At 34.1% G+C, this 21,582-nt stretch overlaps 1 protein-coding gene and 1 long non-coding RNA gene across 7 annotated transcripts in view; both read left to right on the top strand.

The window, feature by feature from the left end:
- Positions 1-4,862, top strand: part of LOC111057680 (UDP-galactose/UDP-N-acetylglucosamine transporter srf-3-like) — a 197,221-nt gene extending 192,359 nt beyond the window's left edge. For all 5 annotated transcript variants that reach the window (XM_039443410.1, XM_039443412.1, XM_039443411.1 and 2 more), the window contains one exon: positions 3,359-4,862. In XM_039443410.1, the coding sequence (XP_039299344.1) occupies positions 3,359-4,018 (660 nt within the window). In that variant the 3' untranslated portion in view covers positions 4,019-4,862. The remainder of the gene's footprint in view (positions 1-3,358) is intronic.
- Positions 4,863-11,426: 6,564 nt separating this feature from the next.
- Positions 11,427-15,485, top strand: LOC111057682. 2 transcript variants are annotated; one of them, XR_005573427.1, is made up of 4 exons: positions 11,427-11,830; positions 12,629-12,788; positions 13,867-13,966; positions 15,320-15,485. It is a non-coding gene; the product is annotated as an uncharacterized LOC111057682 (long non-coding RNA). The 2 variants fall into 2 exon arrangements; XR_005573426.1 differs by lacking the exon at positions 11,427-11,830 and having other exon boundaries at positions 11,909-12,788.
- Positions 15,486-21,582: the final 6,097 nt, after the last annotated feature.

Consider the following 21,582-nt stretch of genomic DNA (forward strand, 5'->3'; position numbering starts at 1 on the left):
AATAATTATTGTAGCCACATTCATTGCAAATCCATTGATGTATATTGTTATGTATTTGCGATTCGATTTGACGCCGTGGAAGGGGAAACAGTCGAAGCGGAACGGCGCGGCTGACTCTTAGCCATAGTAAACAGCAAACTGGAAATCAATTATCTCTGTAACCATTAATCGGAAAAAAATCTATCATATGTCATTCGATTCGTTAAATTAAGGACTACAATATTAGTTGGATTCATTTCCTTAATTAATCGAACAGTTTCCTTGATAAACTAATATAATGTAAAAATTTAGGGTTTTTTCGATTTGATTTTTTGTTTTCTTCAATTAACTTCGAAGTAAGTAATTTTAAAGAACAATGTGACGAATAATTATTGTAGCCACATTCATTGCAAATCCATTGATGTATATTGTTATGTATTTGCGATTCAAGTTGACGCTGTGGAAGGGGAAACAGCCGACGCGGCTGACTCCCTTCACCTTGTCTCTGTGAGACTGACCTTGTCTCTGTGAGACTCACCTTGTCTCTGTGAGACTCATCTTGTCTCTGTGGGAACTTGTTCCTGTGAGACTGCCATTTATAAAAATACTTGTTCCTATGAAACTTGTCTCTGTGACACTAATATCGTTCAAAAACACTACTTGTCTCTGTGAGAACTTGTCTCTGTGATACGGACCCGATAATACTATGACTAATTCTATTCCAGTAGTTGTAGGGCTACAATCTCAGTTAACTACACCGGAAAGTTTTGACTTCACTAACCCGGCTTTATGGGCTTGGTGAATCATAAGTTTGAAAGATACAGAATTGCGTCAGAACTATACCTTAAACCCGATGGCCAGCAGATCAGTACTCTACTGTACACCATGGCCAGGAAAGTGAGGAACTGTTTGAAACATTGTTTGTAGACAGGGTGTAGGGAAACCGGTGGATGACTTTATAAATGATTTGCATAAGCTCGCTGAAAGTTGTGAACTTGGTCAACTAAAAAGTAGTTTAATTCGAGATTTGATAGTCATAGGTGTCCAGGACAATAAGTTGTCTCTGCAGAGTGACGAGTCTCTAACACTGCAAAAAGCTATAACCAGAGCACAACAAGCAGAAAGAGTTTCAAGTCAACAGTCTGTGGTCAGGGGGGAATCTTTTAAGAAAGATATAGGTGCAGTGAAGGCTAAAACTTTTGAAACTAAGAAAATAAATTGTCTGTGGCGAGAAGTACAATTGCTGAAAATGTGAGACAACACATGGCATACGTGAGTGTCCAGCCTTCTAGGTGAACTGCCAAAGATGCAACTCATTAGGCCATTATGCAAAATTCTGTCCTTATACATCAAGAAGAGTGCAGGAAATTGAATCAGATGGACCTGACAGTTATATGGGGGAGATAGCATTCTTGCAAGATAAGGGGTACCCTAGTGTAGCTGTTAGTATTTAGTGGCCAACCAGTAAGATTCAAAATGGACTCGAGAGCTGATGTTTCAGTTCTAGGGAAACAGCTTGCTCATAATTTGAAGGTTTGAAGCTAAAAATCAAGCCTACAGAAAAAGTACTTTTTGGACCTGGAAAAACAAAATTAGATATCGAGGGAGTTAGTACAGTGAACATTAACTACAACAATATGTGTTTGAAAGAAGATGTTTATATTTTACAATCACGAAATATGCTTCTTCTGAGTCGGAATGCTTTGTTGAGATTAGGCCTGATCACATTCAATACTGTTATGTCTCCAAGGATAGTGACATTGGCATTACATGAAAAGGAGAATGAAGAATTGATACGAATGATCAGTGAAGGTGTGGTTGAACCTATTTCTGAACCAACACATTGGTACACAAAATATCATTATTATCAAAAGAGCAAACCGGTTCCGTACAGGAATCGATATGAGAGTGAGGACTTAATTCTTGAGAAGGGTTACCATCATGGTGAAAGATTAAGGCATGGCTATGACGGTTCATGTTAAAGTAAAGGAGGAAACAGAAATCCTTGTTCCTGTCCTGTGCTAAATGACTGTAATATTGAAGAGAGTCACTGTGATTTAGTAAAATTTAAGAGAGGTAAAAATGCTAGTCAACGTTTTAGAAAGGAAGTCGATGAAAGTGATTCATTACTGGATTGTTTCCCTAAGCGTTCTTGTAAAAACTTGAGTAAAAGAAATGCCGTGTCTTTTGAAGATTTATGTCGATTTGTGAAGCTGCAAAACGAACAGATCATGTTGATTCAGAAGCAAGTCGAAAACATCTAACAGAATGTTGACGTGATCGCCCAAAGAGGAGTCAAATTAGAGCTTCAAAATAAGTCACCAGTGACCAATAGAAGCGGTGATATAAGAGGATCCGTTGACAACATGGAGAAAATTGGCTGTAACCACGGAAAGGAAAATAATGAAACTCAGAGTTCCAAGCTGTCTGTGATCAAAGGAAATTGAAATAGAATCAAATATGGAGATGAAAAACATGCTCAAGATATGACGAGCAACTGCCACAGAAAGCTTAGACAGTTCCGAAATGTTAGACCTCCATTACGATTTCAAACTTAGATGAAACTGAAAAGAATGGAGGATGTAGTGTTAAGCATATGTTGTATTTATGATATTATCAGCTGTCCTAAAGAGTTGAGTTTTTTATAGTAATTGAAATAAACACTCACTTTAGAACACATTCGTTAAAGAGTTATTACTAATATTTTGTATTTATATTTTATATTCTTCACAACTTTACACTGCTCCACATGTCCATGTGGTAAACAATCATAAATTAATGTTTATTATTATAATTGGTCCTTTTCAAGAGTTACAAGAACTAGTGCTAGATAGCATATGCCAAACTCTCTTCAATATGCATCTTGCAAAGCACCACGTGTGTTGTGTCTTGTAATGTTACCAATTTGCTTGTATTGATAAATTATGTTAACAAATGCTACAAAAACTCACGCACTGTCACAGCGTGCTACACGCGTCAGTCGTGTCTCAGTTTGCCTAATTATGAACGTAAATGTGTTAATGTGAAAAAATGTGATTGGGATTCTTATCTTTTTGGTTCGTATACATTATGTCTTACTCTATAAATTGAACTTAGATCGTTACGATACCATAAACTGGTTTTCTACTCATTTAAGCACTGGGTTGAGGCTTTTCGCCTATTCTCGTTGTAGTCTACAATAGCCCATCAAATTAATGATGGATTATCAACAGTATAGACTGAAAGCAATGTCACCAACAGCCATGGATCACAATATTATGTAAGCCTACATATAGATTACATTCATTGGATGTGTAGGATCTTGAAGGCTTTTAATAACTTAGCTGTACTATTCAATAGAGTAGGTAAAAATTTGACCGATTTTCATTTTTTTTTTCAGGTCACTTATCAACTAAGGATCTTGACAACAGCTGTGTTTGCAGTAGTTTTGATGAAACGAAGACTCGGCGCACAACAATGGATGGCGCTGTTGGTTCTTTTGATAGGAATTGTTCTTGTACAAATCACAAAATCCACAGATAAGATTGGGAAAGACAATCCTGACCAGAACAGGCTAATAGGAATCGCAGCTGTTCTGGGGGCATGTTGCCTCTCAGGATTTGCAGGAATTCATTTCGAAATTATATTGAAAAGTTCAGATAATATATCGGTGTGGATTCGTTATGTTCAATTGAGCTGCCTATCCATGCCAGTCGCGCTAGTCACGTGTTTCTTGACGGACTATGACAAAATCATAGACAACGGATTCTTTTTCGGGTATGACATTTTTGTGATTTATTTGGTTTTTCTTCAAGCAGGTGGGGGTCTGATTGTGGCCGTAGTTGTGAAATACGGTGACAATATTTTGAAAGGATTTGCAACGTCTGCGGCGATTGTGATTTCAGCTGTGTTTTCCGTTTATCTATTCGGCTTTGAGATTTCATCTGAGTTTGTATTAGGCGCCATACTAGTTGTTTTATCTATTATCATGTACAATGTCAACACTGTGCAAAAAGATTCAGTCGTTCAGCAAGATACGATTGCTAACGATATAGTCTAGTCTTAGCCGAAAACAATCAACTATTTAATATTAAATCGAATATGCGGTTATCAATTAAAGTAATTCCTCTAAAAGGCCTTACCTTGTTTCTTAAAACATAGACTGATGATGTGAATCATCTATTCCTTGTGCAGCTTGTACTTTTTGAAGGCTTGTATGTATTGGTTGTAAAATTCTTTAGAATTCAGTTAATACGTAGGTATCAATATCCAATTTAAAAGACAATAATCATTGTTAATATAACAATGATTATATTGTTATATTAAAATGATTATATTGTTATATTAAAATGATTATATTGTTATAGATGAAACTCATGTTTCATCTAAACATTAGTAATCTCGTGTATTATAATAAGGCCTATTTAGGGAAACCATTATTCGAATTCATTTTTGGAAAAACAAAATGTAACATTTGAGTGAAACTAAAATCTCAGTCGAGCCCTATCTTGGCCGATAAATAATCAAATTGAATAATTGGTTCCTCTTTCCTGGCTCCAAATTCATATTTATGCTTTAATAGAAAAAAATGTCTTGACTCCGGCGCTGTAAAAAATACAAAATGACGTCAAGTGTTGAATAACTTGGTATGCTGTGAAAATGAAAATAATGAACCTCATAATGATTAATATTACAGAGAAAACCCTCTACATTCTGTAAAATAAGAATTTGGTCTAAATATATTCTTTGTGCACATGTGCAGCATCTCCTTTTTGAAGGCTCTATTATGTAGTTACACATTACTTATTTATTATGTAGTTATAAATTACTTTTTAAAGTGATGCTAAAATATTGTGTAGGCTTTTTGTGTTTAAATTTAATCACAGTAAAAAATTACAAAACTGCTAGTGTTGACTCTTGATTACACTACTTCATTTCATACCTCAATGTGTGTTTTGTATTTGACAAGGGGACCAATCTTTGAGCGCTGACTTTGGTCCAAGAATAGTATATAGTAGGTTGCCTTGATCACTTAAGACGCGTGGAGAACGCAGCCTGCTACGGTGTGACGTCATGCTGCGACCTCTCGGCCCGGCTTAACATGCATTCTAATGTAAAAATGCCAAACTTTGAGCCCTCATAGCAAATTAACCATCAACACTACATAGAAGTGATTGACATCAACATTTTCAGCATTTTATCTCCTTTGAAACAATATCAAAACCAATTTTCAGTAAAAATCCTATAAATGTTATTGGCGAGTCTAAAACAAATCGTTTGAACACACGATTTGATTTGATAATACCATTTCAAATACGTTTTTGTACTTTCTCTTAGTTTTTCCTGCATCGTTTTAGTTGCTTTCTCTTGAACAGATTCTATTCTCATTTAGAAATTTTATCCTAATGAAGGTCTGTGGAAAGAACTAACAGCTTCTTTAGGAATTTCAGGATATTAACGTTATTTCATCAACGACTCCTGAAACAATGCGAGCCCATCAACGGTTGCCTGGCTTTATCACAAAAATAAACAGTCTAGATAAGCCCTAAGAATGTATGAACATCATCTAAGCATTATAGAGATTTTTATTACTTTCCTTGCCCTACTACCATAGGTAAGGAAAGTATTGCTTTCCAAAAAAAATTAAGGTACCCCAATTTCAAGTTTTCTATACGTTTCAAGGTCCCCTGAGTCCAAAAACATGATTTTTGGGTATTGGTCTGTGTGTGTGTATGTGTGTATGTGTGTGTGTGTGTGTGTGTATGTGTGTGTGTGTGTGTGTGTGTGTGTGTTGGAACAAGGTATAATACGGGGAGACAATCAAGTATACACAGCACATTAAGGGGAGGTGTGTACACTAAGGGGAGACCCCGTATTGTCACTGCTCAATTTTAGTAAAAATCACTTCTACATGCTTAAAACCATGTAAAAATGTAATAAAAAAAATCTCCCCATTTTGTTAGTAATCTACCTAATTGGGATACACTCCAGTTCCCAAAATTGCCACCACGTTGTGCTACGATCGCTAATACACACTCACACAAAACTCATTTATGGATTGAACATACAATGCGGGCTACTTGTATATCCCTGCAAATCTCCATTGTCTCCTCCACTGCTGTTCGAAGTAACTGGTTTGCTATGGGATTTGCCGTGAATTCATGAATCAGCAGCTTATTTCCTGTTTCGTTCAGACTCATTGATTCACAGCTTAGCGAATTCCCCAAGTAGCAAAAAAATATTGTCTCATTATTGCCACAACATTCAGCAACATTGTTAAAAATATTGTCATTATAATATTGTAGCAGTATTGTCATAATATTTTTGCAATATCAAATCATATATTATGTAAACATTGTTCAGCAATATTAAATAATATCTATACAACATTGTCGCAATATTGAATAATATATCATGTAAATAATGTTTGGCAATATTGAGATAATATCAATACAACATTATTACAATATTAAATTAAAAATTACCTAAATATTGCTAAGCAATATTTAATAATATCTATACAACATTGTCACAGTATTGAATGATATACCATGTAGATATTGTTAAACATTTTCAGATAATATCAATACAACATTGGCACAATATTGGATAATATTTTTGCAATATCAAATCATATATCATGTAAACATTGTTCAGCAATATTAAATAATATATATACAACATTGTCGCAATATTGAATAATATATCATGTAAATAATGTTTGGCAATATTGAGATAATATCAATACAACATTATTACAATATTAAATTCAAAATTACCTAAATATTGCTAAGCAATATTTAATAATATCTATACAACATTGTCACAGTATTGAATGATATACCATGTAGATATTGTTCAACATTTTCAGATAATATCAATACAATATTGGATAATTTACCAAGTAAATATTGTTTAGCGATATTTACATAATATCAATATAACTTTGTCACAATATTGAATGATAATGTAAATATCGCTCAAGTCTAATCAAAATCCCATTGAATTTTTCTACTTGAATCGAAATCAGCAAACCCTTCTTGTTCAAGGATGACATACTTGTTGGAGTCGAGCTCGAATATGGCTTGTTGGGTATTTAGCTTTTATTGCAAGGGTCAAACAAGTCTAGACTTTGGTTTGAATTCTCCTTGTTGATCAAGGCTGACAAACTGACAAAGAGAGATTGATTATATTAGAATGAATCTAGTTCTTTACTTAGGTATGTTACAATATACACTGGCTTATACACTTATTTACATTTAAATGACAGTATTGCTAATCATTCAACAAATTTGACAAGGTATGAAAAATAAATGAATGAGAATGAAGATTTAATGCAATTTAAATACGGTAACGATAATATAATATTGTGATGTAACTACATAAATCGGCCGTGTTTCAGCAAATAGTTGTCAGAGAGAGAAAGAGAGAGAGAGAGTGAAAGAGAGAGATTGGATTAGATTAGAGTTATTTATTTATGTATGTTACAATATTTACTGGCTTATACATAAATTTACGGTAATGCTAATTATTGAACAAATTTTACAAAGTATAAAAAATTAATTAAAAAAAATAATTAAAAGAGACAGAAAGAGAGAGAGAGAGTGTGTGAGTGTGTGAGAGAGAGAGAGAGAGAGAGAGAGTGAGTGAGAGATTGAGTGAGTGAGTAAGCGGGAGAGAGAGCGGGTGAATAAGCAAGAGGGGAGGAGAGAGAGAGAAGTGATAGAGAAAGCGAGAGAAGATGTTTTGTCCTGTATAAAAAAGTACTCATCCAACTGCCCACTATCCCTAGTATGTATAACTAAAGCTATTCAACTATAGCTGCAGTATTTACAAAGCAGGGACCTTCTAAACCTTTCTGGATAGAAAAAGTTGAAGAGTAGACAATGATTCCAATTCGCATCAATAGATCAGAATTCAAAAGAGTGAGACACACCACTATATAACTGGATTTTTGGCTGAGAATCTTCTTGTCTTTGCTGGCAGGTAGCCTACTGAAAACTAAATTCTAAACTGTAGCCCAATACTGCTTCTTCGTTTCGAGTACATCGCAGTACTGTTCCATAATTTGAAGTAGGCTATAGTACATGAACGATACATAGCCTATTTAGTATAGAGTTCACTGTCACTTCGTAATCTGAGTTGTGAGTGAACTGTTCACTTATATCAACCGTTAATACCTGAATTGGATGAGTCATACCTGTATTGCATAGATTTTTCTTATCTTCTATAAGTTTCTATAATATTCCATAGTTTCTCTTATAGAAACATAATAAATGTTAAGAAATATGAACTTCTGAAGAATGAATTAACGTTTGAAATATTATAAATGCATAATATAGAAGTTTGATTGTAGGAAACGTGTCGCAAATATAATATAAAGGCAATAACATTTTACAGAACACACTACAGTTTTGTAACACTTTCTGTAGATGAAAGAGGTTGTCACACTAGTTTTTGGAAGATTTGCTGCTGAAACTCTCATAACTCTCTTCCTATCCTAATGTATAGTATGTATCAAGATTATAGTAAGTTTACAGCAAAATAATGTAGGCCTACATGTAAGTTCTAGATCTTCATTCAATTATCTTCCGTACGGTATCATGTGAATCACGATAATAATTTGTCTGTGTTGATGTTTTAGAGTTATCTATAATAAATTATAGCCTAATTAAGGAAATAATATTGGCTAATAGACAGACGTAGGTGACAGGAAATTCACGAATGACGTATCATCACACCAGAACTACTGAGCTGATTGACTTGAAATATTTTGCATATTTATTCTTAATTTACCGAGGATGGTTTTAGGCCTATTTTGAATTCTTGAATATTTCAGTAGGTCCAGTTTTTAATTTGACCGCCATTGCGGAACACGGGTTATCTACTAATTATAATTTTAGAGAATCTCACATCTACAAAGCACACCCAACATACCCCAAATGTTCTCATTACATACTTTATTGGACGACACACTATTGAATTTCATGTTGAAATAAACCTGTATAGATTTTCCTCTTTTGTGCAAATAGAACTTGCTACTGATGTTGAAGAGTCATTTTCAGATACGATTCAGACTAAATACTTGAACGATTGTCATTACTTCTCGATAAGCCCAATATTTGATTTCATTATTGATACGGTACTGTATTAATCAATTACACCTAAACTTCCAGCACATGCGGAGTAAATGCATCGTTAATTTTGTGTATCAACATATCACAAAAACTATCATAATAATATTGAGAGTATTGAGAGGAGAAAAAAGTATCTTATTTGTATCACATGTATCACATTATTTGCTAGAAGCTCATCACAGTTTATATAACTCAAACGCTTCAACAATATTTGTCTCTGAAAACAGTCCTGAAAGCTTCTTGAAGTTAAAGTTATTATATCCACAAGATAGCTGCATTATTGGTAAACATCTAGGATCTTAGAAAGCTGTTGTTTTTCATTTTTAATGTTTCTATGTATGAGAAATAATAAGTTTCATCACAACCCATAAAGTAGTTTTTCGGAAATTGTGATAAGTAGTAATTTCCAGAATTCAACAATCAAGTTATTAATTACATACTGAGTCAATTAATCTACCCAGTAGATCTATATATTAATCAGAGAGCACTTAAATACCTTCAATTACATTGTAGTCGCTTGATTCAATTAACGGAAATCGAAATATTGAATGTCAAAGAATATTAACTTACTGTATTGTCTCTTATGATAAATTGGAGACTATTTGAAAGAAAAATAGACGATATCTCTCCAGTCTTTGAAATGAAATTCACCTCGAAAGTGGAGATATTTCGTATTTATTTCCATTTACAATAATAACAGAATTTACTTTGCACCCAACCACAGCCCTACCACCAGTGACTGGTGGGTTTTTTTATACTCTTTGCATTTTGGTTCTGTTAACTACTAGAAGATCGATATCCAAAGGTTCTGATTGAGACTATGATTCGAAAATTGGTTTTCATGGTCTAGTATTGGAATGGATTAGAGATATCAAATTGAATTCTATAAAAGAAACTCAGGAACTAATTCAAGGAAAGTTGTGAGAACAGCAAATGTTATGCCAACGATACTCCCCTGTACAGGAGTCAATTCAATCATTGGAATTACTACATTTTTGAGAATCATAGTGATTCTAGATTAATCTGTGGTTCTTCAAGGCTTGGAATGAGCTTGTAAAATATAATTATCACACAAGAGACAATACAACATGATTTTTCATTACACAACATGAAGGAGAAAGAGAAAATAGCTCACGCCTCACTCACTTCATTCAGGTGCTTAGTTTTTAGCATAAATACAAGTGAAATTATATTGCCAAGATCATTTCGTAGCCGGAGTTGAGAATCCTTTTAAATGGGGATGAATGGCAATTTAGTTTTTTTATCTCTTTTCTAATTTGAACCATATAGATTAATTTTGAGGTCTTACAGCATTTTACAAGTCTTCTTTAGTTTTAGCATTTTGCACTTTCTCTGATATCGTATCAATCTTATTCCGGTCGCGTAATTATGGGGAGGATATTATTTTATAATTATACTTTTCCGACAGTTGCATAACTTGGCAAACAGATAATGTATTCAAGAGTTTCAAGTCTCGTTTAATCTGGTAGATTTCATAAGGACGGCAAAAAATCAAACGTCCAAAAATCTATGTGTGTAACTGGCTTAACTATCACTGGCTTCACGAAGCTCAAGAAAATAGTTTTCTTATTATAATATGAAATTATCAGATTGTAGGTATGGAGGTTTGATATTAGAATTCCGGTACAGAAAGTTTTTCAGTAGTAGAATCGCTTATTTCTCAGGAATACTTACTTACTTCTACCAGAATCGGTGTTTATTATTCGATCAGATCAGAGCATGATCACAACAATAACATTTCTTTCTTAATTACAATTTTATTTCGTGGCTTGAAGTTGAGTGCAAATAGTTTTTAGTTACACCATATCGAGACAAAGGTGTAAGTTGGTGTATACATCGACGCGCAGTAAGAAAGGAATATTCTTGCCAAATCTCATAGAATTCTATCAACGCGTTTGTTTGGCCGTAAATGCATTACATACAGACAGACGAAAGAAAATCCGAGTTATAACATAGAACTCACTGCGTTCGGTCAATTATCGTTATTCAAAAATTGCATTCAATCTCTATTCTCATTAATTAATTCTTCATATCTTGTAAAATTCGTTCAATAATAAGAAATATTGCCATTCAATCTAAATTAGTGTATAAGCCAGCAGTGTATTATATTGTAACATAACATAGGCCTGCATGAATAAAGAGAACTCTAATCTAATCTAATCCGTAATCCCTACGCTGTATGTTCTCTTTTCAACTGCAAATGTCTTCTATTGAATTCTTCAATGTTGTTTTCCATCACGAACTGCTTATTATTAAATCCCTTTTTTCTTTTAGAAAAAACGACTAGCAGTCAGATATTTTACAATAAATGAATAAATCACTCACTGGACAACGAGATCTTTCGGCAGTTCCGCCATCTTCTTGGTTGTCTTCTATTGCTATACTTTTTAGTACGGTATATTGTTTGAGTCTCTCCCCCTCCTACAAGCTCCTTCTTTTGTAATAGTATGTAGGCCTAACTTTCACCATTGTCCACGGCCGTGCTCTCTCTCTCTCGAAACTCACTCCTTCCTTGTCGAAGTATTTTCGCGCCTTTTTGAGTTGTGTTTGCCTTTTCGCTATATAGTTATTGGACTTGATCTTCTTGTCTAATGCAGTCGCAAGGGTTAGTTTCAGTTCATCACGTATTGAATACAGAGTACATTTCCTGTTTCCAGTGTTTTATCCAGGCATTTATTTGTTTTGAAGTCACGTAATCTTCTATCATCAGCAATGTAAGTACACAAAAATATTACTAAATTTATGGAAGTTTGAATCAGACTGATAAAAGTATAATTAGGCCTACTATACGGTAGCTTGGAGAAAATAATATATATTATTATATTATAGATGTAGCTTGTGTTTTATCTTTTCTCTATAAGGGTGGGTTTAGTTGATTTATTTTGGTTGACCAGTTGAATTCTACCTATCCTGAATACACATTATAGTTATAGTAAGCTGTAATATATGAGCTACAGCTTGAACCTCCTTATTTTCCCCCAGTCATACAATAGCCCACAAATTTGGGTTGGGTTATTATAATTATTTATAACCCAACCCAAATTTGTGGGCTAAATTATAATTTATAACCCAACCCAAATTTGTGGGCTATTGTATGACTGGGGGATAATAAGGAGGTTCAAGCTAAAAATAAATAATTAGACACTAAATTATTTAGTCTCTTATTTCCATCGGTATAAGAGTATCAGAGCCTATAATTTTTTTTCAAATGTTCAGCGTTTCAAAATCTTTTCAAATCACTAACTTTAAAATTATTTTTTCCGAATTCAATCCTGAATCCAAACACCTAGTACAATTTTTTTTTGCCGTACCTATAAATTCCACTAAATAGAACCGAACTTAGCACTTAGAACAAAAATGATTCACATACATAATCTGTTATTTAATAGAGTTTTTTTTTGGAAATTGCAAAAAATCAAAGGTTACATTATGAATTCATCAGACATACTTGATCCCTTTGAGAATACTTTGATTTTATTCTTCAACTGAAGTATTTTTTTCATTGTTCAAAGGAGACGTATGTCGCGTCATGCGCCGATAAAGCTTCGGAAGGGCGCACAATCATGAGTATCATGGGGAAGCTGGTGACCCTTCCTCACCATCCAAAGCAAGGACGACCATAAGAGAGAGAAAAACCTTTCAAGGACCTTCTGATAACTGAAGTTATGATTGGTAAGATTTCAGCTAATTTCTCTTTTGAAGTTCACTGTGTAGCTTGCTTTATATTTTTTAAACAACTCTAATTTTGCAATATCAATATCAGTCGGACAAAATCCCACTTGAATAGAAAATTCTACTTCACTGTATGACTCAAAAACTTTATTTCGCCATTAAACATGACATCCACAAACACCGTGGTTGAGTGGACATTACTGTCCAAACTTCGCCACGTCATTAAAATGAAGAAGTCATTCTATTCTATTTAATAAAAAAAGAAGGCATTCCATCCAGGATCTGCAATATTGAATCTCTAAGTTGATTTTTTTCAATTTGGGAGGTGGTCATTATAATGCTGATCATTAATTAGTATTGGAAATATCAATTGATTTGTAGTAAGCTACAAGTCTGTGATTAACACTTCACATAGCTTTGAAACAGTTTGTCCTATTGATTTAAGGTTCTCACCATTCACTTCATATTGAAATTCCGTATTGGAATAGAATAGAATCGTTACCTTCATTTCAACCTCCGAGGGCGGGGCCTACTTGCTTTGCGGTAGCAAGTTAAGTGATAGGCCTATCATGCATAACAAGACCAGCTTTCAATTTCCAATAAAGAAATATTATATGGAAAACTAGAGATAAATGACTTTTATCCAAATATATTTCATTCTATTTCGAGTTTCTAGAATATCAAGGTGTTAGGCCTACTAATTGTAGGGCACCGTTAATTCTACATAATAAAAAGCATGATTCCATTACTGAATAATGGATATTTTTTGGAAATACATTAATATTACAATTTTCTTATAACATGCTCAGAAGATTCACTTTTTCCTCTCAAATTATTTCACCCAGACTTCTTATCGGTTTTTCTAAACACTTTCCTGTTCATGTTTTACTAAAATCTGCCTATTACATGATAAACCATGATTTATAAAATATTCTTCCTCCTCATCTTATCTTTCCAGCCGATCCCACCTAGAAAAAGTAGTTTTGTTCATACATTGTTTGTCCTTTATACTTTTCTTTCGCATTGTAATGAGTAATGTGTGATAGGATTAGTGTTCTCATAAATTTTATTGTTACAGCAGCTGCTACAAACCGGTGCTGGCCGAAGGCAGAATTGAAGCAGGTCTAGTTGAAAGCGGCTACGTGGCTTGCACAAGCCCAATCCAAGTTGGACAAAATGTAAGCATTAATCTTACAATTCAATTTTTCTTGAAAAACTGCATTGGAATCATGTATAACACGACCATCTTCCCATTCGAAAAAAGAGCTTGGATTCAATATCACTGAGCCAAGATAGCACACCAAATTTGTAATGTCATGATTGAGTATAGGAACTTTTATATTAGCACGATCCCCTACGTCCGACCATCAAATCACCTCTATGAAAAGTATCAAGCCGTTTTCAAACTTTTTACTCACTCTGTATTGAGCTGTTTCCTGAATAAGCATCTTTCACCCAAGGTTATTAAAAAGAAGGTTGTTCCATAACTGCCTGATATTGGGACGAAATGAAAATCGGGTGGGTAGAGTAAACTTTTGGCCGGGACAAAAGGTTCACAAGTAACAAGCTTTAATAGTGTTATATTATTAACAATAGTTTAACACATTCAGAAATCAGACCACAGTAGCACTACAGAACTGAGACACTGCCGCTCGGCTGTCGCACGGATATGTGTGTTCTCCTATCACCATCACCGTGTCGCGGGCGTAGCTCGGCCGTACCTCGGCACGGGCTCGGTGCGGAAATTCTAGTACCGTGCGCATGCACTTGTCTTTTCAGCAAGACAATATATCATTTATGTTGTAATCTTGTTACACTTCTCAAAATAGAACACTTCACTTGGTTTCTACTTGGACTGAATCTAATAAATAGATCTGATTTCAACATTACAGAAACATGATATTATTAGTAAAACATTGGTAAAAATGTAAAACTCAATTGATCAATAATTTTTTTATTAAAGCAACATGGTGGATGTTATGAGCCATGAAAGCTCAATATGATTAATATTTTCAATGCGCCAGTCGTGATCTCAAATGTAGTCGGGATCTCTGATCTGTACTATTTTTCGGGTTCCCCATCACTTTTAGTTTCCTCAAATCGGAATAACCTTGTTTTTAATAACCTTGTCTCTCATCAACCAACAATTTTTTTATTGGGTACTCTAGCTATAACTTCATTCTGGAGGGAATGTTGATTGGCATGATTGTGTAAAACTTACCCAAGACTCAGGAATTGTTATCAAATGATCAAAATAGAGAGACTAAACACTGATTCAGATGTGCTATGGTTTGACTATTTTGTCTTCTTCCGATCGGGATTTCTGAAATTTGAGTCACTTTAACACAATCACCGCCATTCAACGTTTTCTTCAGAATCTGATTCTCTACAACTTCTATCAATAAAAAATACAAGTTTATGATTTCATATCCAATTATAACCATTAAGTATTAATAAAACAAATTGATCAACTATTTTCTGCTTTGAATTAGTTTCTTTCTGATTTTTTTTATTATTTTCATTTTTTCCAGGAATCAGCCATCAACACCAGCTACAACGACAATAATCGACATCGATTGTGAAGATGAACCTCTCGAATAGATAAGAATATAATAGTAGTGACAGAAAAGATCATAAAACGTGTCTACATGTTCAATTTACTGATATCATAAACAATAAATTAGTAATTGATTATAATTACGGTTTTTAATTGAATAATCAATCCCTGAAACCTCAATATTGTTGAAAATATTAATTGAAATTTACAAAATTGCAAAAATGTAGTCTATTTATAATATATTTTTTTAAATTGTGTAATGAGGGTACAGTTACACTATGAGCAAGTTTGCTCATATAAGCGCTTTCAAGCTGGTAGTGAAAACTTACAGGTAAAAACAGAATCTGGTAACATGCATAGAAACACCTCATGACATGCACAGAGAGAATAGAAATGATCCATGAATAATGCAGAGTTAGTTCCATTCTCTCCGAGCACATCATAACGTGTTTCATCCATTTGAAAAAAAAATTTTCAACTGTAAGTTGGCACTAGGTACCAGCTTGAAAGTGCTTATTTGAGCATGCTTGCAGAATGTATTGTAGTACTGATTTTCTAGTTATTTGGTACAAATAGTCTGTAAATGATGATTCTTCACAAAAAATACCCTCTGATAACCTCACAGTCTTTGAAAATACCTGTTTTTCTCCATATAATTCAAAAACCATTCATAGTAAAAAATCCAGAACCGTTCCCAAGAGCACAAAATCCTCTACAATTCAACGCCAAATTAGGTTCATCACAATCAATGGTGACTGAGACATGATTCTTGGAAACACAATTTCCCGCATTGAATTTGGGCTATTGCTAGAATGATGGGAATGGGAGGTTTGTTAAGATTCAAGAATGGCACGTCAGTAAGTTTATATTCTCGAACAGGCTTCACTGAGAATTCACTTACTGATTTACAGAAAAGTAAAATGTTGGTAACCCAACATTGTATCTCAAGACCAGGAAAGCCTATGATAAAATGAAATTTGTCTCTTTGCTTCTCCCCATATTGCCATTTCCTCCTGTGTCTGACAATATCCTTGCAAAACTGTCTTGTGAACCTTAGATTGAATATTTTACTTGTGTATGATATGCTCACTTCGTGTGAAAAGACTTTGTTCCGGAGAAAAGATTTAGTAATCATACCCTGCTCAGAAAAATTGTAGTCACTAGTTCTCAGATAGGGAGGGTGACCGCGCGGGCTATTACTCACAGAGTAAAGGCATTCCAAAATTATTTATCTTTGAGGAAATGAAGAATGAGAAATCAGAGTTGTGTGAGCAGTGAGTCCTTCCAGTTCATATTATTAAATAATCCAATTTGGGTAGCTGAAAGTTTCTCAACGATGCACCATAAAATGGAGTACGGTAATCTATCACTATCAGAAAGATATAGCAGTTCCGAAATCTCTATTTTTTCAAATAAGCACAAATAGCAAAAACGCAATGTAGACCAGGGGTTCCCCAAAAAAATGTTTCTACGGACTCCCTCACCTACCAGCAATGTCGAGGACCAACTCGCAATTTAGAGTTGGGAGGCACTGTAAAACGTGCACTTTCTTGAATCCCAGTACTGAGTAGCTTATATTGATACGTGGAATGTTTATTTGAATGTTATAAATGTATTATTATGATAAGCCAAATTATTTATTTAGAATTTCAAGTTTATGGATTGTTTCACCTATACTAGTCACAATCATAACCGACAATGAATTAGAATAAAAATAATTTATAAACGTGGGGAACAATAGTGATTCCATCAATCGCATGTGAAATTCGCTAAAGAAATTTATATGAACACTACATATATTAACTACTTATTTCTCAATCAGAAAAATAACTTATTTATCAATCAGGAGAGCGTTATAGATTCTCAGTTTATTTATCCTAGTTTCAATATTTATCTTGAACAGAAATCAAGAAAAAGAAAATTATATGAATCCTGTCCTTGTCAAAATGAATAAAATAAGTTGGTGCATGTATCCAGGTTTTATTCAAATACTGTAGAAATGGTCAGTTGTAGTATTGTTTGGAAAACTGTAAGTGGGGTTGTATTATACATTGAATTATAAACAAGCACCTGTCAGGCAGTTCTGGTTTCGTACTTTGGCATTTCAAAACCTCAATTCAATCGATCTTGGCCAGAATAGAGTCTGTTCCACAAGTAAAGGATTGGTTCACAGCTTAACCAATGAGAGATTGGAAATGATAGACTATCATTTCCAAATATATCATTTAATAATTAATGATAATGCATTATTTGTCTGGAACCAGGTATAATCTAGTGCCACATGCGGGTAGGCTGAAAAGAGCATACCGACGACACAGATTGAGAGAATTTAAGAAAAATGCTAATGCGCTATCCATATAGCAGAGGCTTCAAATCCATGTAGGGCTGGTTGGAGTTTCATCGATTTCCGTAGACGCAAATCAGGTGATTTGGACCAGAGTTTTGCAACTGCAGATGAGATTAGTCGGTTTTGTGTTGACTAGTTCAGGTCATGATGATGGCTTTTCTGATGAGATGACTGAATTCTTAGCTACTCTTTAGAGAATTCCACTCCTTGGGGAGCATTTTGAATGGATTATTATATGAATTATTATGAATGGATAATTATTCAAATAAATCGTCTTTTATTGTTTATTTATTATTGTGATAATTTCATAATATTGTACTATTGAAAACTAATTATCAAGGAGTTTTATTCCTATTAATTATAATATTGTTTTTATAGTTTAATTTGTGCATGATGTGAATCATTTCAAGATTAATTTGATTTGATTATGTCTTATTATATTGTTGATATTGATATGTGAGCTGACGTTGCTGTAATATTTTGCCAATGTTCTAACTATATAATTTATTTTGAATTGTGATTCACCTTAATGTGTGATGGGGATAAATATTGAACAAAAGTAGACCACATGCAACGGACTACTCCCACCACATTTCTGATTGGAACATTCATTCGATTGAAACTACTTAATCAGTTTTCCCAGTTTGTACTTTAATTTTTATTTTTACATAAAACTGAAATAAATGTGAGATTCTTGTAAGCATGATATCATTGTGAGTTCTCAACCAATTTTGTTCTATAGATATGTGAATAAGATGTCAAGTGTTGAAAAATCAACCATGGATATGAGTAGGCTAATAAAAGAACCAAATTTTGATCGTTTTATATTTATAGGAATATGATTCCACAATGCGGAGTTTTACATTTCCAAGTCATGAACTAATTGATGAGCCTCCTTGATAATTACTGTTACATCTCTATCTTTATAAGAAAGAAGCATAATTTATATTATGTAGTACTCAAGTGGACAATATTATCTCTAATTGTGTACGTCTGTACGCAAGATATGTAACGAAAGGAAGGACGTACAATTTCGAAATATATAATAATAATAATAATATTGAGGGTGATGACCACATAAGCTCTTAGGCTTGTGCGTGGGTATTGAGTGAAAGGGATGATGATGAGAGATGACGACTAGGCTACTTTTTAGGTAGTCGGGACCGACGACTTATTGTCTCCTCCGAAAGATCGGCCACTCCATATCCATGTGATTGTGCTGTGGTCAAAAACTTTTGCCCGGGTCGAGATTCGAACTCGAGTTCTCTTGATTGTCAGACCGTTGCGTAATCACTTACTCCAGTGGTTCTCAAAGTGTGGTGCGCGACCCTAAAGGGAGGCGCGATGATTCCTCAGGGGGGGCGCGAAGCTTGGTTGAAAAATTATATGAATTTACTTCTAAAATAATTACTATAAGCATCTCTCTTCTTCCATTCTTTTATTCTCTATTGATTGATACAATAAGTAGTACACCATCAAAATTAAAGGGAGAGAAAAAATAATCACTTTCCCGAAGCCCCCCACCACTCTCCCACATACCGGTGAAAGCATTTTTCGAATGATTGATACATTTTTGAAGGACATTGACATGTATTGGAATGTGTACATTACACAAATGTGTAAGAATTTGTACAGATGGAGCTCGGGCTATGTCAGGAAAGTACACTGGACTTCGAGGGTTGATCAAAAAGGTAGCACCAGAAGCTAGATGGACACACTGTATAATTCATAGGAAGGCTACTTTAGCTGCAAAAGTGAACTGATGATTCAGCAGTCAGTTCATTTTCAGCATAAATTTACGGTTTTCTCAGCTCACAGGTGACAGCTCAGTTTCAGACGTGACGTTGCAATTACACACGAGAAGTAATTCCGATAATCTAAATAACACATGGGTAATGCCTGCAAAACCGAAGTTTTAAGTGCTGCCAGCGAGTATCAATAGAAATTTCCAATAAAAAAACTCCAATACAAAATAGATAAATAAGTTCAAAATGAATGATCTTTTAATAAATATTTATACTTGATCAACATGGAATTAATCAGTAGGCCTATGTATTATACCATATCATGTATTTTTTGCATACATCCATATTTCTGAATAGGCTACATTGTTTTTAATTTTCATGTGAATAATATTAACAACAGTTTTGCATCACAATATTTTATTGTAATCAGGCATGATCCTTTTCTATTGTGTTATCCTTCGGTAGTTTCTACTTAGACTTTTTACTCACTTTTGATCCCTTGATGAATGGATGCACATTCGATAATTCCATTGAGTGTTTGATTTAATCTGAAGTAATAAAATCTTGAGCTAGGCATTCGAGGCTCAAAAATATCTCAACATATCCTTACAGCAGGCTATCCACAAAAGTTTTACATCATAATAACTTAGTTATTGTAATGAATAATAATTTTTATATCATATTTTAAACTTTTCACTCTATTTCATACTATTTTCCTCACTTCCAGTCTTCTGATGAATGGATACATTCATTCGATAATTCATTGATTGTTTTCATTAATGAATTGGCATGAGATTGACATTCTAGGCTCAACAACAGCCCAACATAATATTATTTTTTGAATGCTCTAATCATTGTATGTTTTGAGTGTTATTAGATGATCTAATTTATACTATTTGCGAAAGTATGAGACATTTTCTACAAATTTTTGCAGTTATTCATATCTGATCAACATAATATTATTATGATTATTATTTTGCAAGATCATGTTTATATTAATTTTCAATATCTTTGACATTAAAATCCTTATCAAAAACCTGTTAAGTTATTATAATTTATCAAAACCAAATGTAAGCTTCTAAGCATTTATGTCAGTACTCACAAAAGCTCCATGAAAAGCTTCATTGTATACTCAAATAATTAAATTTTGTAAATCAGTTTAGTTGTGACTCGTGAAACATGAATACAAATTTCTTGAGTTCTTTTAATCTATTGCAATACACCATTAATATCGAATTAGTTTTTTATTGTTGTACATAATTTCTCTACGGAAAGTATGCAGCATACAGCATATCTCTTGCAGTTATTGAAGGCTTGATTAACATGAAATTATCAAGTACTAGCAATATCAGCTTTCAAAGTTGTTTTTTTTAATGCATCCACCCTTCTGAATAAGGTACCTTTGAACCTTTGGACCCTTGAATCTGTCCCTCCAAGAACATAAACATAAATAGGGTACATTATTCTCAATTCTTCTGTCAACATAGGCGTACCTAGAATCATGTTAGTGGAAGGGTCAAGCTACTTAGAAGTTATGTCCTGTGGGGGGGGGAGTGAACAGGGCCGTAGTGTTCTTCTAAGGCGCCCAAGGCAAAACAGAGCAGTCGCGTGGGTGTGGCGATCGAGGTGGTCGCCTTGGGCGCCGCGGCCTGGGGGGCTGGGGGGCGCCTCAGCGTCATAAAAATACTGAATTTTTGCCCAATTTTAGATTTGAACAGCTTGTGATTGTGAGTGATCTCCAATCTTCTTCTAAATAATAAATATACTGTTCACTAGTTGTTAATCTGATGCCTGCGTGCAATATGAGTGGACGTATTAGATTGCGCGGAGTACATTATGTTGTGTTTTGACTGTCAGAAAGCGCCTGGCGCCTTTCATTATATATTATCAGCATATTAGATCAATGTAAAATAATAAGTTACAGATTACTATGATATTTGTTGTTTAAAGCGATTTCTTTGGAAACAGGAGCATGTGATGTTTACTGATCTCATGTTCTTGTACGGTACTCAAGCAGAGGCACCAGAAAATTCTCCGAATTTGAGAATAGGCTATTGTTTTCTCCTTCTAAGCATTTTTATCCCCTCCAATCTGCTCATAGCGAGCGAAGTGTTGAGTTTAATTTAAAAAGTTCAAGAGTGAAGA

This window comes from Nilaparvata lugens, chromosome X (assembly GCF_014356525.2).
Source record: "Nilaparvata lugens isolate BPH chromosome X, ASM1435652v1, whole genome shotgun sequence".
Lineage (NCBI taxonomy): Eukaryota > Metazoa > Arthropoda > Insecta > Hemiptera > Delphacidae > Nilaparvata > Nilaparvata lugens.